Source organism: Phallusia mammillata, chromosome 2 (assembly GCF_965637545.1).
Source record: "Phallusia mammillata chromosome 2, kaPhaMamm4.hap1.1, whole genome shotgun sequence".
In the NCBI taxonomy this organism is placed as follows: Eukaryota; Metazoa; Chordata; class Ascidiacea; order Phlebobranchia; family Ascidiidae; genus Phallusia; species Phallusia mammillata.
Window position 1 is genome coordinate 25,752,304 of NC_137253.1, and position 18,464 is coordinate 25,770,767.

General features: G+C 37.3%; 2 protein-coding genes and 1 pseudogene across 3 annotated transcripts; all 3 read right to left on the reverse strand.

The window, feature by feature from the left end:
* Positions 1-1,234: 1,234 nt before the first annotated feature.
* Positions 1,235-5,617, reverse strand: LOC145214870 (uncharacterized). The gene is made up of 11 exons (XM_080083477.1): positions 5,554-5,617; positions 5,064-5,219; positions 4,813-4,941; positions 4,082-4,234; positions 3,823-3,912; positions 3,179-3,295; positions 3,001-3,077; positions 2,833-2,929; positions 1,850-1,946; positions 1,553-1,693; positions 1,235-1,492 (listed from the first exon to the last, which is right to left on the reverse strand). Exons 1-11 carry the CDS (start codon positions 5,597-5,599, stop codon positions 1,354-1,356), a joined length of 1,242 nt encoding a protein of 413 aa, XP_079939603.1. The 5' UTR covers positions 5,600-5,617; the 3' UTR covers positions 1,235-1,353.
* A 1,153-nt stretch (positions 5,618-6,770) lies between these two features.
* Positions 6,771-11,324, reverse strand: LOC145213910 (uncharacterized). Its single transcript, XM_080082317.1, has 12 exons — positions 11,181-11,324; positions 10,771-10,926; positions 10,580-10,702; positions 10,368-10,520; positions 10,112-10,201; positions 9,469-9,612; positions 9,258-9,400; positions 9,126-9,184; positions 8,641-8,746; positions 8,200-8,355; positions 7,747-7,877; positions 6,771-7,603 (listed from the first exon to the last, which is right to left on the reverse strand). Exons 1-12 carry the CDS (start codon positions 11,254-11,256, stop codon positions 7,525-7,527), a joined length of 1,416 nt encoding a protein of 471 aa, XP_079938443.1. The 5' UTR covers positions 11,257-11,324; the 3' UTR covers positions 6,771-7,524.
* Positions 11,325-13,875: 2,551 nt separating this feature from the next.
* On the reverse strand, positions 13,876-17,903 carry LOC145214869 (uncharacterized; annotated as a pseudogene). The gene is made up of 10 exons (XR_013857145.1): positions 17,169-17,903; positions 16,983-17,105; positions 16,771-16,923; positions 16,493-16,582; positions 16,307-16,423; positions 16,013-16,243; positions 15,845-15,941; positions 15,532-15,672; positions 15,385-15,469; positions 13,876-14,785 (listed from the first exon to the last, which is right to left on the reverse strand). The product of XR_013857145.1 is annotated as an uncharacterized LOC145214869 (transcript).
* Positions 17,904-18,464: the final 561 nt, after the last annotated feature.

Below are 18,464 nucleotides of genomic sequence, written 5' to 3' on the forward strand. Positions count from 1 at the left end.
ACCTTGTAACCCATACAAGTCTTTTACCTTGCAAATCAAATTATCCAATATTTGGCATATATTTGATCCGAATTTAAATTATGATTGAAGCTCATAACACCATCATGGACAGCTACTTCAAAAGCAAATACATTGAACTCATGTAAAACATCGTGTACAGTTGGACAAGTGTAGGTTGAAACAAGTGCAACCGAAATTAGTCAGGTGATCTTGAATTTGGCCCAGGATTTTTGTGAATAGCGAGGTGGTTACCAAATAAAGTAAGCTTACCCAACCTATCCACGATTATAGCGGCGTCAACTCCTCCCTCCAGTGACAGCTTTAATTGCCGCTAGAGCCAAGAGTGAGATGGTAACACAGAAAATATTATAAAGTTGAAAAATTTTGGGCAGGAACTTGGCCGAATGGCCTGGCGCGCCTGACCCATGTAAACAATCTGATCGGGATTCGTCCCCAGGAGGTTCCTGGGTTCGTGAAAAAAAGTTGAAACAGTTTTAAATAATTGGAAATCAATGGAAATACGTAAAAAAAGTTAGAAAACATAATACATGATACGTACACCAATAAGACAAATATAATTTGCTCCATAAAAAGCGGAAACCTATAACAAAACAATAACATAAACACACCAAAAAACGAGTTTCAACAAAAACTGTCGTAATTTGATTTACTTTCACCTACAGCAAATAATTGAAATATCAATTGTTTAAAATAAAGAATAATTGATTTTAATATTTTGCTATCTTGACTGTGAACAACAAATGGGTAATATGCGCAAGTTCTTGTCATATAAAATGTCACACAGGTTGAAGACAAGCTAAAGTGTGTTAAAAAGACATATTCAATGATCCTTTTTATTTTGTTAATTTGGTCGGATTTTTAAAATTAGTCTCCACCACCGGAGTAACGAGGAAACGCTGTGATTTGTTTTTATTTTACGATTTTCAGTACGGTTTTGCGATTGGTTTTGTGTGCATGTGCTATGTATGGAGTCTTTAACAGATGCACAAATAATACGCGTTCGCAAATAAAAATGTCAAATATCATTTGTGTTTTCTTTACTGCTAGACATGTAAGCCTCAAAAACAATTTAATTGTGTTAATTGTAACATTCACATTTAACCGTTTTCAACGAGTACGTTAAAATCGAAGAAATATTGTGAAAGCAAAAATAAATTTTAACAGTTTAATATCAAAGATTTGTTTAACATATTGCTAGTGAGTGAATCGTATGTGCTGTGATGTCATAATGCTTTATTCATGTGTGATATCTTTTTACAGTTAAAAAAAACCAACGTTATCCTGGCAAACGATGGAAATAGGGCTCGGCTTAACAGGCCACCTCAAATTGTTTTAATCACACTTTACACTGAATCCCGCGGTCAATTCATAAAAAATGGCCCAACCTATTCGAGGAATCCGATTCAAGTTGGCATGAGTGCAGCCGTTGTACCACCATCCACCACCACCTTGACTCTTTGCACAACTATCACTGCAAATAACACAAACATAAATTTAGCTCAAATTTAAATGCAAACAACAGCATTCTTACTAATGAAGGTCGTTGTCCCTGTCGTACGTGGAAAACTGCATCCCGTTGTGATAAGCCATCCGATCAATAAGAGTTGATGACGTCGTATAACCGGAAATGGTCAGTCTATAGTTGTCGCTTTCCGGTCCAACCGAAAACGAACTAAATTTTAGAAGGTAAACTTTTAATTTTTCTCACGAATTTCGAGATTGTAGATATTTTATCATTATAGGTAATCAAGTATTTGATGTATGTAATAATATTTGCCAAAAACTACAGACCAGAACCATAAGGGCGTTAATTATTATTTCCGTTTACTTGTATTCGGCAAATTTCTTATTCTGTGCGGAGCTCCACAAATCAAATCGAACTCGGCAGGATTTTGATTGGGTCATCAAGTGAATATTTTCCAAACCTGCAGATGCAGAATTATGCACTGAAACGAGAGTTTAAAGATGCCCCAAATTCATATAAACTTAGAAAAATCCTATTGTGGTTATCCACAAACTATAATTGTGACTTAAGCTTAGCCTTTCCGTCAAAACTGCTTCACGAGTTCCAAGTTAGGTAAAGTGGCGTCAGGGCTAGTAAGCAGGTTTGCCATACCGTCCTCATTTCTGAGATTTTTCCTTTTTTGAACGGTAGTGTCTTAGAAAAGTTCAATGTCCTTAATTCTAAGAAATGTCCTTATTTTTGACTTGAGTCCTTCTTTTGTCTTATTTTCAACAATTACAAGTCAAAACCGTGCTACTAGTAAACGTAAAACTAGACGTTAGCGGTCGTGAGATGCGCAAGGTGTTTACTACCAGCAAGGAGTTGCTGAAACAGATTGTTTCTGGCAAAAATATTGCATGTTAAGTTATATGTCAGGGGACGAATCAATGCAAAGATTTGTTAAAAAACGTTGGTTTCGTTTCGTTTTAAAATTTAATTTTTCGGTTGTCCTTATTTTTGGATTCAAGTCGATGGCAACCCTGCTAGTAAGCCATGAGCCATGATCAAGATCTTTCTCAACCGCGGTTCTCAGGGCCGCATGCAGCTCACAACTACTTATTTTGTGGCCCTCACCAGACCTCAGAAAATCACAAAAGATTATATTATTACTATAAAAACTAAAATCCTAAAAAATGACTTTTCGAAATTTACCTTTGTAAAAAAAATTATAAACGTTTACAGTACAGCAAATCTGAAAAACTACCTTTTGCCCTCAACAATAAAAAAGATTAAGAACCACTGCCCTAGATAAAGACTTTTTACCAATTAAAAACACATCATGAACATGACAAAGGGCAAAAACAAACCTAGCCAAAACTCCCCAGATGGGTTTCCAAACCCAGTTTTGTAGTCTTCCCAGGGTTTTGTAAAGTTAACACTTCCGTCAAGGCGAGTTTGAACCGTCTAAGACACAACCGTAAGTATATACAAATGAGTTACTTAGAAATGTAAAGTGGACTGGTAAAAAAACTCACAGTCCATCCTTGTGAACAAAGACTCTCCAGTGTTTCGGCAAGTGCAGATTCTTGACTTCCCGGGAAACAAGGCAATTCTGTCAAAAAGAATAATTTCCAATTGTACTGAAAGTCACGACAGCCCTTTGACCTATCGACGCGACCAGACTGTAAGGTATACTAACAGAAATCGACTTACCGGTCTCACAGTTCCTTCCGGTGTACTTTTTCGGACACAAGCAGCCATAATCAGCGAGCAAGTCGACGCATGTGCCGTTGTTTCCACACGGGTTCACGTAGGAGCAAACATCGAAATCTAAAACAGTAAAGCATTTAGCCGGGTATGTAACCTTGCTTCATTTTACTGGCAGTGATCAAATACTAGTTGTACTGCCACGATCTTTTTCTTTTGCTTCACACTTAACTTGTTTTTTTAGAATGTGAGTGTAGTACGAAACCCTTATCTGGGTAAATGTATTTAGTCCCCACGCAATAAAGGTTACACATACCTGACTTTAAATTTTGACTAACCGTTTTCGGTGTAGAAAGACTTGATTAAAATAGGCCAATGATTTGTTGTAAATGTTTTTACACAGTTTTGTACCACGATAATATCCAGCTTTTCACAAAACGTAAAGAACTGTATTCACAAAACTGATTTATTCATTGCGTTATTGGGTGAAGTTATTTTGTAATAATATTTTGGACTTTCTCTATATATCAACCTATAATCCTTCATTTTTAACAAATTTACAACAACAATTGTTTAAGAAAGAGCCTACTATGTGGACTCAGTTTAAAGTCACCAAGAATAATAACCATTAAAAAAATTCAAATCGGTACCATCGAACGAAAACCAGTCGGTGTTGGTCGTGTTTGTGCCGTTGTATGCCTTTGCCTTCATCGCGTAGATGACAACCTTGCCACCAGAGTCTGTGAAAACCAACACTTTTTGAAAGAACCTTTTTGTTCCTGAAACATGTTTTACGCAAGTGATTTCTAAATCTAGATTTGTATTGTACTAAATAACAGGGGCGACGAACAAATCTACAAAAAGCAATCAAGCATGTAGCCATTTGCTTTTGCTTGTCCTCCCACTGACCTGAAATCGTTCCTCGCTTTTTCGCTGCAGCGCAGACAGAGCTGTTGGTGAAATATTTTCCACTCGTGTACGTGTACGAAGCACCGGTGCATTTTGCCGGACAATAGACATGGGTAATCGGTAATTCGCAGTCGCCTGTTGTTTTGCAAGTCACTATGCAGTGAAAATTGAAAACAAAATTGGTTTAACCTTTTAAACTCAAACGTTTCTCCGAAATAGATTGTACCATCCGACTTCTACAGTAGTGAGACAAATTTACGCCGGAATACCAACCTTTTGAACTCCGGCAGTATTATAATAGTATCCAACGGAACATAAGGTTTTAACATGTGTCATAAGGTTATGGATTTGATACATTAAATCCGATCGTTATAACTGTAGACATGTTTGGTAAAAGGAATGTTATAAACCACATTATTTCAACAAGTAATAACTTAATAACGCTGAAATTGTTATTGTATATCGCTGGCCAAGTACATTTACAGCCGTCTTTTAATAGGCTCATTGTGTGCAAATAAATGCAAAATTAAACATAGTATTCATACACAAAGTGTAACAGTATAAATCTCGACATCATAAACTTGAACAGCCGATCTGCTAACTGCTATGTCCAATAGACAGAAAAATAATCACAATAAACTGGACTTTTAGATTTAATAAAACATACCACATTTTTTCACAATCAAAGTTTGTCAATAAGCACGTTTCATCAATATGTAAACAGTTCTCACTTGTAAACGTGTACGTGTATTGTCCTGTAGAGCATGTTTGACTCTTCACGCCTTGGCTCTCTTTTCCACGGTAACGAGATTGTCGCTTCCCTGATGGGTTGCGATAAATCGTCACAACTCCACCATTATCTGAAAAAAACATTGTTGTACTGTTAAATGAATCTTTCCTTTGTACATATTAGGTAGCTGTATAAGTTTGTAAGCAAACATGGGGTGTACATTTTATGTTTAAACTTCCAATTCCAACTCACTATCAATCTGTTGGTCGTGCATTGCTGCAAGACATATCGGGCCACTTGTGTAGACCCCATTTCCACACAACGACGGATTTTCTTCCCAGCAGTTAGCAGGACAAATCACGCTCGTAATCGAGTGCTTCAAGTCAGAAAACCGAGTCTTGCACGTAACTGTACAGAACATACGTAAAAGTCAGAAAATGTATCTGCCAAGTTTAGGTTTTAAGTATTTTTACAGGCGATTAATCATTTTTTTAGCTGTTTCAGATTGTGGCAAAAAGTGATACGTGAGTTTGTTACAGGTTGTGTGTTGTTTGTTTCGTCACTTTTTAAAGATTAGCTTCGTCGCGGTCTTAGACGAACAGGTGAAAAAAAACTTTAAACTTTTGCTTGTTTACCAATTATCATTCTGTATTTTAAAAACGAGACAAAATTGAGTGGAGAATGAAAATTTTTCGCGCTTGTATATTTTTACATAGCTTAAGGTTGATTTTTTTTGTCTTACTTGCTGGATTGTATTCAGTGGAGATCATGTCGAAGAAAACCGTCATGAGAAACACAATAGCCGCGTTCACATTCAAGCAAGATAAACGATGCATCGTCACAAATAAAAGCAATTATCTTGTTCAGGAGCAGAAAAGTATACTTTGTTTTCCTTGATAACAAACAAAACGTTTTTGGCAAGCTGCCGCGATGCATTACAGTAATACAAAGAAGAAAAAAGTAAAACCCTAAACCCTGCAAAGAAAAATCTTGAGCTTAGGCTACAATTTTCACTAAATGCCGTGCAACGTCTGAAAATATCCTCGTGTTATTGCTTCCTCTTGAATACATGTTTATCAAAGAATTTTTGTAATTTGTCTCATGTTATAATAGGTTGTCCTCCCACAATCAGTAAGTTCTGGAAATGCCACCCCCTAACCTGCATATTTTACATTTATACCAAATACCATCATTCACCAATCGGAAACTCTATACTCCGGTGTGGTTAACAGCGGCAATTCAATGCAACCTGATTCACTCCTCCATATAACACGCCACATCTGTTATGCAAACATTTTGTCACATACTCATGACGATATGGATGCCTGAAAGAGGTTGCTCCTTTTTCCCAGGTGCATTTTTTCAATCATCATGGCATTAGGACAACTGCGGTTTAAAAGGCAATCTACGGAAATCTAAAAGGTTGATTTCACCTAGATGACAACATTGCGATTATTTCGATACACTTGTCATTGTAGCAGATATTTTGTGTATTTTAGCAAGCTTGTCTCTAAAACAAACTAATGATTGGTTAAAGCAGTGGTTCTCAACCTTTTAAGTTTGGGGACCGGTAAACTTTCTAAACAAATTTTGCGGACCGGTGGACTATCAAAATCTACCCAAAATGCAATTACGACAAAGATACGCAATTCAAAAGTAGTATGAAAAATTCAATTTCATGTGAAGTTTGCTGGTGTCTGTTCGATATCATACGTGTTAAACGCGGTTCTTTGAGATATAAAAAAAATAAATTGAGGTGCAAAGTTGTAATACATTTGGCGGACCAGCGGGAATGTTGACGCGGACCGGCGGTTGAGAACCACTGGGTTAAAGCACACAGGTTCGCAAAGATCAAGTCAAGTCAAATTTTATTTGCATAGTCACTTCATCATCACAGTTCCAATGTTGAACGGATGTAAACAGCAAGAACACCGAAAAAACGTAGGTTATCGAGCCAAGTAAACGCAAAAAAGAAGTATCAGTTCATAAAAGCCAATGTTTTTATCGTTGATCTTGTTTTGAGTAAACAATAAATTTAAATAACATTGACATAAACAAGATTTGATGCGTTTTGCGTAACCGTAATAAACGACAAGGACAATATTGCTCTAATCTTGATCATGTTGGCTTTATGCACCAAGCTTTTAGCATCGTAATAATGTACTTACTCGCTACTGCAGACGACCGATACAGCCACGAAAAGTAGCAGAAACAGCTAACTTCCCAGTAAATAACAACATAGCCACATCTCATACAGAAAGCATTTCTCGGCCAGGGGTCAGTTCACAGCATTGTTATTCATTGCTGAAATCACAAGCGACGGCAAATTCAATTACCCAATATCTAAGATATGTTTGATCGCAGTTTAAATTATAATTATCCAAGCCAGTAACAACATCGTGGACACCTACGAGATTCGTATGTTGTTTAATTACTCTTCACTGAGCCCTACTGGCGAAAACAATTATTGTAATTTGGTCTCGATTTTTCCAATAAGGCAGTGAACTGTTAATATACAGGCACAAATAAATATAACCCTCAAACCTTGATATAGAGACAGAAAGTAGCTTTCTGTATCTTTTCAATTTACATATTGTCATTTATGCTCCATCCCGAGTTGGAAGACAATACGTTTCATAAAAAGCAAAAACACAAAATAAATGTACAACATCATCCCAATGGGCGAATGTAAGTGACTTTTTCTTCTGTTCTGTTATACCAAAAAGTTCTTAAAAATCTCGCTCAAAATGCGTTCGATGACACTGGGTTGTACGTAAGTTGATGGGGAAAATCTAAAACAAAAAAGGGTTTTTGTTCAGGATACAATATACTTGAAAACTTGCACATTTTAGGGGGTACACATCAGTTCCCCTGCTGGCTACGTCAGAACATGCAACAGCTATTTACGTTACACAGTTTCTACCGAGCCTCTTACATGGATGTTAGGATGTAAATGAAGAGGACGTTATGCGCAGATCCCTCCATGTAGACTTGGTTATCGCTTAAATGAGTGTTGTTCTGTGAGTCAATGTAATGTAGTGAACTGCCTCCTGACGAGTTAAATTTCTGAACAGACAAATGTTTGTATGTGCTAGTTTTGTGGTTGCTGTATAGGCTATAATATGGGCCCACTGTTATGTGAACGAAGTTTTTTAGCCTTTCATTTAACTTCCGGATCTAAAAATAGATAAATTAGAACATCACCAAATCTAGCAGAATTGAATTTCAGAAATTGCTCGTCAAACGACAAACTCGTTTACTTTTATGAGGTAGCGGTGTTTTAAACGTAGGATGCACATTTTCTCGTGTCGATAAGAAAAATGCCTTTGCAATGTTATAACAATTCCTTAAAAGCATGTGAAAAGCAATACTGTAGACAACTTCATACCGGACTTGATACAGTAAAATATATCTGTATGATGGTAGGGTCGGTGGCATTGTACACTTGATACAAAACATATTGTATATTGTAGGAATTGACTGTTAAGGATCCTGTATTCCATTTGTAGCTCCCCTGGCCGTCAGACTCCAAATTACTTTCTTCCTGATAGAAAATACAACAGATTAATTTATATTTCCCAAATCCGAGGTTCCCAACCTGGGATTTGTGAGTGATTTCAAGAGGACCGTAATGCAACAAAAAGTATTTTTAAGTTGGTAGAATTACAACCCACGCTACTCCACAAAGGTTTTATGTGGTATACGAAAAAATGCCGGCAAATTGCACAATTTGTAAAATGCAACATAGAATCGGATACAGCCCATTTCAACTTGCGCAGCTAGTAGCAAAATCAGGTTGGAGAAATATATTTTCATGCTGATTCAATACCTTGATAAAATATTGTTCAGAATTTCCATCAGAATGGAATACCAACATGGATACCACGAATGGGTGTGATGCGTTGCATACCACCGAAAAATGACCTCCTGGATCGCTAAACAAGAAAAAATTTAAACACCAATGTTTCTACAAGCGACCCCTTGTATACCGAGTATTCTGTGGATTTACGGCTAAAAAAAAACGATGTCGATTCGGCTGCCAATTAATGCTCTACAGTATCTACACCAATTGGGTTGTAAGTTTTCATTTTGCAATCAAATGTAAAGTCGTACAGAGTATTTAAATGATCCACGGGAAACAAATGATCACTATGTCAAAAGCTTGAAACGATTATTTTATTCAGATCGGGTTCGTGTCTAAAATATTGGTTTCATTATTATAGATGAGTCCATGGGCGCCGACCAATGAAATCCTTCGCGATAAAATGAGTGGACTGATACACTGTGAATATATTGTGATAAGTTTCTACTTACTTGTATTGCGAGTTATACTTGACTGACACATTAGGTCCAAGGTTTCTCCGCACGTTTAGCTACAATTAGCAAAAAAATATGTCCATATTTTACTCGTGTCTAAGACTATCAATGTCGATTATGCTATCGTACTTTATTTCCAATGTCGTACATATCATTTCCACCATCATTTATACTGTAACCATCACCGTCGTATTCAAATTTGTAGTAGTTTTGCAAATAGCGCGGAAAGATTTCTGATGCTAAACTGGATAAGGTCGTAGAGAATGAATGACCTGTTAAAACAATGCTTTATTGGCGCTGATATATTAAAGAATACAACTGTTTAAACGCGACTTTGCACCTGCTTGACGCAAATCTTTGACCATGTGTGTCTCACAGTTCCTTCCAGTGTACGTTTCCTGACACAAGCAGCCATAATCGGCAAGCAAGTCGACGCATGTGCCGTTATTTTCACACGGGTTCACGTAGGAGCAAACATCAAAATCTATAACATTAAACACAGATATCTAACCTCAGGCTCACCATCCAAATGGGGTCATTTGAATAAAATCTGAGGTCAGCGTAAAGTTAAATTTATCACACAGAGTGGCTTTTCAACGTAGTGCTAGTGAGCAATTACATTCATTTTTCTTTGTAAACAGAATATGGTTTTGCAAAATAGATCGAAAGCAAACTTTTTTACTGCGACATAACCAACTAAACAACTAAAATCGCTTGTGAATTTTACTAGTGTGAATAATAGATGTAACTTTTGTCAAAGAAGCGCTCGGCTCATATGGCAATACTCTACACGGTAAATTTACTTGGTCATCATGTAATCAAGGTTACCCCTGATTCCAACCATTGGTAAACCAATTGACTAGTCTTGGTAATAAAATACCAATTGATGCTTGGATAATATGAGTCACCATGAAAACATTTTTTTACAATCTTTGGGATTGCTGTGGTCTGCAGGTTTTTACAAACGTATCAAAATATTTTACCTTCGAACGAAAACCAGTCGGTGTTTGTCGTATTTGTGCCATTGTACGCCTTTGCCTTCATCGCGTAGATGACAACCTTGCCACCAGCGTCTGTGAAAGCAAATACTTCGTGAAAGCAACTGAATACTCCTAATGAACTCTTTTTGCAAGTATCAAGTACAAGAACCGACAATACCAACATGAAAGAAGCTTGTGAACACTCCTAATTGCTTTGCAGTGAAAAATGTCCAACAAATTAAACTTTTATTCCACTGACCTGAAATCGTTCCTCGCTTTTTCGCAGCAGCGCAGACAGAGCTGTTGGTAAAATATTTTCCACTCGTGTACATATACGAAGCACCGGAGCACTTTGCCGGACAGTAGACATGGGTGATCGGTAATTCGCAGTCGCCAGTTGTTTTGCAAGTCACTAACACATTGTTAATTTTAGGATAATAATAACACCATGCCAGTTTAACACATTCTTACTTGAAAAGGTGTAGGAATATTTGCTCGCAGAGCAGGTTTGAGTTTGAACGCCATTTCTCTCTTTTCCGTACAATTGAGCCCCTCGGCCCGGATTGCGAAAAACCTGAACAAGTCCACCGGAATCTAAACCAATCTTTTTTACATCGCAACTTGTTTTAAAGACACAAAAACAAGAATATAGTTTCACTCACTATCAATCTGTTGGTCGTGCATTGCTGCAAGGCATATCGGACCGCTTGTGTAGACCCCATTTCCACACAACGACGGATTTTCTTCCCAGCAATTGGCCGGGCAAATCACGCTCGTGATCGAGTGCTTTAAGTCAGAAAACAGTGTCTTGCACGTAACTGTAAACAACATGTTTATTGCCAAGCAAAACCTTTGGGTATTTTTTGTAAAGGTCATTTTATAGGCACGAATGACTTTAATACGAGAAATTGCAAGATGACAACAGCTTTGCGATGAGACTCTTTGTGCTACGTCGAACCAGAAGCAACTGTTTTACCGGGAAGACGAACCATTTCCACTAATTTTTTCACTGAATTATTAACAATGTAAATATAGAACAAATCATCAATTACCAAAAATATCATTAGGTTACCTGACTGTCCCATTAAAGTCCGAATTAACCCAGATACGAATATCAGTACTAAGACATTAGCTTTCAGGAAATTCATTGCCTTTTACTATCACAGGAGTGACTGCTAAATAAGGAACACATTTAAGTTCAGAAATCATAGAATAAGGCTGTGTGAACGCCATATGTTAAGTACTAAAATTTCTCTTTAGCGCGGTTGTTATATTGACTATATTTTGTTTCTATCAGTTGATATTTAAAACATCCTACATTCAAAACTGGCTATTTACAAGTTTTATAATCAATCTTTTTCGCTGACACGGCTCATCCAACGCATCAGAAATTCGAGCAAGCGAAAGGGGGTCGCAGAAACCACATAAGCGAGACTCGGTTACGCGACCGAACCTAACTTAGCTTTGGTGTTTTACCGTACCGTACACTGCCTTACCGTAACATACGAAACCGCGGCATGACATGTACAAGGAAATGCGCAGTTAAAGCGGATGTATAAGAGTCAGATGTAAACATTGAACGCGATTCACAGCACGATGTCATGATTAACGCTAACCACCTCCCTGTGGTGTTGTCGTGTTTTGATAGCCCAGCAACCAAGTAACATCGTCCCATGCCATACAATTCGAATTTGTTAAATCAGCCCAACCTTTAAGCATGAATTGGGAGCATTGGCAGCTACAAGTTCAAAATGCATATAAATGTATTAGTTATCTAAAGATTTTTTCTTCATATTTTATTACACATAATTAGACATCAACAGTTTATTCATAATTAGACATGTTGCTAGTGTATTGGAAGATATGTTTTAATCGATATCGCCATAAACATGCACCCTATTGTCTGGGAATTTTGTAAATCTGCCTTCCATGGAAGCAAACATAAATCGGTCCGCACATTGGCAGTTCAAAAACGTCAAACTCCAACCCACTTTCAATCCGTTGGTCGTGCATTGCTGTATGATATATCTGGCCGTTTGTGGAGACCTCATTTATATACACGACAGAATTCGGCTTCGTTCGCGTCCTAATTTAAAAAACAAACACTTGTGCTTGTGGAAATTGATATGATGTGACTGAAAATCGACAAAGAAGCTGACGATTGCACAATAACAACCAATACGAGTCAGAGTTGGTTTAGGCGCCCCTTGAGTTTTCAAAGCATTTTCCTGATATTAGTTGCTATTCAGCAACATTGTTTTTCTAAGAAATTTACAAGAACGCAAAATATATCGATGATCTAACCTTTTGATAAAGTAGTAGCACTCTTAGATTGCACATCGCCCCGGATGCGGTTGATTGTAACGTCGATCGAAGTGCTTCCTTCCACAACCCTATAATTATCCCCAAAGCACGTAAGGCTCTGATGTCATATCCAAACTCACAGAATCTGCAAACAGAGGCGCCGTTGGTTGATTGCCATGTGGTTTGAGTTGAACAACATCCAAAGCAAAGCTCTCTGAAGTATATTGTGATTTAAAACTTGACTGCTTCATCTGTAATGCATATTTTAACTGCTTAATTCATCAAAGGTGACATTTTGTTCATTCTAAAACTCGTCACAAGAATTACGCTTGCGGTCAAATAGTTGCCTTGCAATATCGAGCGAAGTGCTTCCTTACACAACATTTGCATTGCCTCCCTCAAGCAGAACACGCTCCAACGTATTGTCGCAACGCGCAGAAGAGTCGACGCACCGTTGACTGATTGCCACTGGGATTGTGTTAAACAGCATCCAAGGTAAACTGAATAACATTTATTAAGCGTGGTTTAACTGTTTCATTCGTAATGTACATCTCATAGCTTTGTCAAAACTCCCTGTAGAACTTTATCACATTTCATACGATAATAATTCTATCTCAGATTAGTGATTTAAAACGTCACAAAAATCAACGGTTTTTATTAATTAGCAACAAGAGCATCAAATCTTTTGCGGTTGTTTGCTTTTCACAAACACTACATACTGCATCTGGTGCTAGTTCAGTTTAGCTTGTTTGCACTGAAAATGAAATGAAACCAACAGCAGCCTTTAAGTAATTTAACCACCACATACAATTGCATTTCTTCACTCTTAAAAAATGATTCTTTGGGTATAATGGTTTGACCTTGCTCCTCTAATATATGAGAAACATTGATAGTTCAACTTTATATTCTTTCTATTGCATCCAAAAGTTGTGAAACAATATACAGTTCTGTGGGACTTTTCCTGCAGTAAGAACTTCCTGTTGTGGTGTTTTTTTAGTAAGAACTTCTCTGTATTGGTTTACTGTAATTAGAACGAATTCTTCACTACTTAGAAAATCAATTCTGACACTCATCGATGCAGAATACTTTGAGGGTTTGCCTGTAATGACTGTCACGTTCAAAAAGCGGCGAGTTGTTGTTTTCGCGCCACACAACTGACGTCAGAGTACAGGAGCGACACCTCACGCAGTACCGGATTAACCATTAGGCAAAGTAGGCACGTGCCTACAGGCCAGTCAAAAATCCAGGCCACTTAACAACAACGATCTTTGCGACAATGATTTGGCAACACTGATAATTCTACTTTTTTAGTTGGCAACCCTGATTTTCGGGCCACTTATAAAATGTGCCTACAGCCCAGCAGACCGTAAATCCGGCACGGACCTCACGTTTATTCGACATAATATTAAAAATATTATACATAATTTATATATACCCACTTTACACCCCTTTAATGCAATTGTTGTTGTTTTTTCAACGCTCTTTTGCCTTTTTAGTACAAGAAGTAATATTTGGGAGAGCCTAGTTTATTTGCTCGCTACAGTAATAAAGCAAATATAAACTGAAATGTGTACAGGGTACATGTTAGTTCTATGGTGCGGTGAACTTCAAATCAAAAACCGGAGTCATTTTGGGAAGAAACGCCTTTAGGATTGAACTATAGTTAACCTATAGGTTGTCTAACTACAGTTCAGTAATCACATGAAGGTTGAAAACAAAAGTGTTTAAGTTTTATCTATTCAAATCGTGTAATAACAATTTGGTTTATTTCGTCTCTACAAGTCTTTTATTTTGTAACCCAATAGGTGGCAAACCAAATTATCCAACATTTGCCCCCAGTTTGACTTATGTTCAAAGTTGTAACACGCTCATGGAAACCCACATCAAAACCAAATACATGGAACTAAGGTGAAACACTGTACAGCTGGGCTAATGTTAGAGAAACACATGTAACGAGGTGGCTAACTTTAGGCCCAAGCGATAACTGTCTTCAGTCTCACCAGGAGCACGGCAGCCAAAAAAACACATGATCTTGTCGGCCATTACAACTGATCACGCGCGACACGTCGAAGTCCAAATCATTAGTGACAGCACAGTAATTGATTAGGTGCAAGCAAATGTAGAAGTGAGAACTTGTCATTCCAAAAGTGGGGTGTAACGCAAATACACACATATATATTGGTAAATATAGATAAAGTGTGCCTAAAACAACAATATGTATGTTATTAAGTTAAAAAAATGTTAAATATGAACAAAGAGTGTGGGAAATCAATGAAAATACGACCGTGAAAATAAAGAAACAAACCTTAAAAACATGAAATATTATAAGTACATGAATAAGACAAAATAGATTTGATCCATTAAAGCGGAAACCTATAAAAAAAATTAAATAAGCTTGAAACAGTGATGGTGTGCTAAAGAAAAAAAGAAAATAGTTTGTGTCAAAACTGTCATAATTTAATTAGAGTAATGGATTTTAATCTTTTGCTTCCTAGAGAGTAAACAACAAATGGTTAACATGTGCACAAGCTCCTGTTGTATAAAATGTCACATAGGTTAAAGACAAGTGTTAAAAAGACATATTTAATTATCCTTTCTATTTTGCCTATTAGTGATTTCTTTTCAATTTAAGATTTTTAGTACAGTTTTGCGATTTAGTTGGTATACAAATTGTATAAAAAAGTCTTAACAGACGCACAAATAATACGCGTTTGCATGTGAAAAAGTGAAATATCATTTGTATCTGACAAAGGCATTTTTCATTTTTCTTGTGCTGCTAAACATGTGAGCCCAAAAGTATTTTAATTGCGTTAAATATAACATTCAAATTCACTGTTTTCAAAGAGAACGTTAAAATCGAAAAAAAATGTTGTGTAAGGCAAAAAAAAAAAAACTTAACAGGCCATATCAAAGATTTTTTCAATCACACTTTACACTTAATCCCGCGGTCATGTCATAAATTATGTCCCAACCTATTCGAGGAATCCATTCAAGTTGCCATGAGTGCAGCTGTTGTACCACCATCCAACACCACCTTGAGTCTCCGCACAACTGTAACTGCAAGTAATACACAAACAGAAATTTAGCTTAAATTTAAATGCAAACAACAGCATTCTTACGTAGCAACGTCGTTGTCCCTGTCGTACGTGGAAAACTGCATCCCGTTGTGATAATCCATCCGATCAACAAGAGTTGATGACGTCGTATAACCGGAAATGCTCAATCTATAGTTGTCGCTTTCCGGTCCGACCGAAAACAAACTACACAGATTAAATTTTAGAAGGTAAACTTTTAATTTTTTTAACATTTTTCTTACACATTTCGAGATTGTAGATATTTTATCATTATAGTTAAGTATTCAATGTATGCAATGATATTTGCAAAGAATTACAAACCAGAAATATTAGGGCGTTAATTATTATTTCCGTTTACTTGTATTCAGCAAATTTCTTATTCTGTGCGGAACTCCACAAATCAAATCGAACACGGCAGGAATTTGATTGGGTTATCAAGTGAATTTTTTCCAAACCTGCAGACGCAGATGAAGACTTTCTATAAATTTAAAACACATAATGAACATGACAAAAGGCAAAAACAAACCTAACCAAAACTCCCCAGATGGGTTTCCAAACCCAGTTTTGTAATCTTCCCAGGATCTTGTAAAGTTAACACTTCCGTAGAAGCGAGTCGTCTAAGAAACAACTGTCAGTTTATATATAAGCAATTAGAAATGTGGGGTGAACTGGTAAAAAAAACTCCATCCTTGTGAACAAAGACTCTCCAGTGTTTCGGCAAGTTCAGATTCTTGACTTCCGGGAAAACAAGGCAATTCTGTCAAAATATCAATTTTATACTGAATGTTACGACAGCCTGTACTGCATAAAATCGACTTACCGGTCCCACAGTTTCTTCCAGTGTACTTTTCCGGACACAAGCAGCCATAATCAGCGAGCAAGTCGACGCATGTGCCGTTATTTGTACACGGGTTCACGTAGGAGCAAACGTCAAAATCTAAAACAGGAAAACATTATAGGCTTGGAGGAAGTAACACTAATATCTATCAACAAAACTTAACTTTACCATCGAATGAAAACCAGTCGGCGTCGTTGGTATTTGTGCCGTTGTACGCCTTCGCCTTCATTGCGTATATTACAACCTTGCCACCAGCGTCTGTGAAAACAAATTTTTATGTGAGAATCTACTGATGCTTTTAGCAAGTGAAAAACAAAACTAACATTTGTTATTGAGCCATACAGAAAGCTAAACAAACAGACCTACCAAGAGCAAATTTATATTTACTTTGGGGTGTAAAACGGTCTTCACAACATTATACCAATTCTAGATGTCATTTCACATACCTGAAATCGTTCCTTGCTCTTTCGCAGCAGCGCAGACAGAGCTGTTGGTAAAATATTTTCCACTTGTGTAAGTGTACGTAGCACCGGTGCATTTTGCCGGACAGTAGACATGGGTGATCGGTAATTCGCAATCGCCAGTTGTTTTGCAAGTCACTAACACATTGTTTATTTAAAGATAATAATAACACCATGTCAGTTTAACATATTCTAACTTGAAAAGGTGTAGAAATATTTGCTCGCAGAGCAGGTCTGAGTTTGAACGCCATTTCTATTTTCTCCGTACAACTGAGCGCCTGGCCCCGGATTGCGAAAAACCTGCACCAGACCACCGGAATCTATAAGGCAGTTTTAATTCGTTTTAAAAGACAAACAAAAAACATGCATATAGTTTCTCTCACTGTCAATCCGTTGATCGTGCATTGTGTTACGGAATTATTTCGGCAGCTTTGGGAATTCGGCTAAGAGATCTTTCAAGTGGCGATATTAAATTCCAATCAACCCCTTAGGCCTAATTCTGTACCTTTAAAACCAAAACTGCCTCCCTAATTCGGAAACGGCCCGAACCCTGCAATAACGGCTCACCACTAAGCCAAAGAAAGACCACAAACTGGTTTCACTAATGGGCGCCTTGTTTAAGTAAAAGCGATAAAATACACTGGCGTAAAACAACACGTATTTCCAACTTCAATACGCTGCGCTCAATAATCAGTAAACGCCAGTACAACACAGAACAGAAACCAACAGGTGTAACTCGCACGGCGCCCAGAGGAAGACTGACCTTCATTATTTTACTCGCACGTGCGACGCGGCCACGTACGTGGAAGAAACAATCACGTGACGACCAAAGGCACATCCGGGTAACGATACAACCATCAAGCGTAATTAGTGGCGGGGAAAGGGCGATCATACAAACGGAGAAAAGACAACTATTACAATATAAAACAAATAGGTGAACGGTGTGTAGTAAAACAAGATATATACAGTGTGTGGTAAAACAAGATATATGCCGTGGAAATATGATGTAGTGAAAATATGATTGGCAAAACAAACCGATTAAACACAACAATAGTAATAGGTGGTAAAACAAGATATATGCCATGGAAATATGATGTAGTGAAAATATGATTGGCAAAACAAACCAATTAGACACAACAAACAATAACAGAGTTAAGTGCCGGGATACCCAGTAGGCAACGCTTCAAACAAAGCGATTATAAGTGCACGTAGTTGTGTGAAAATAAAGGAGTTAAACAAAGTGCTAAAAATTCGCCACAATTGCAGCTAGACATATCGGACCGCTTGTGTAGACCCCATTTCCACACAACGCCGGATTTTCTTCCCAACAGTTGGTTGGACAAATCACACTCGTTATCGAGTGATTTAAGTCAGAAAACTGGGTTTTGCACGTTACTGTAAAATGTAAACTGGTTTAAGCCTTTGTTGTAAATATGTAGGCTAAATTTTGCTTTACATGTCTTTGTAAGGGCCATGTAATACGAAACGTTATAAAGATGATAACAATTTTGTGATGGGACTCTTAGCGGTACGTCGGATCAGCAGCAATTATTTACCAGAACGAAGGATCGTTAACGTTTGTCTCACCACAGATTATATAATGTAAATATAGAAAAGTACAGTTAGGTCATTACGTGGTAAATATCATTATGTTACCTGACTGTCCCATTAAAGTCCCC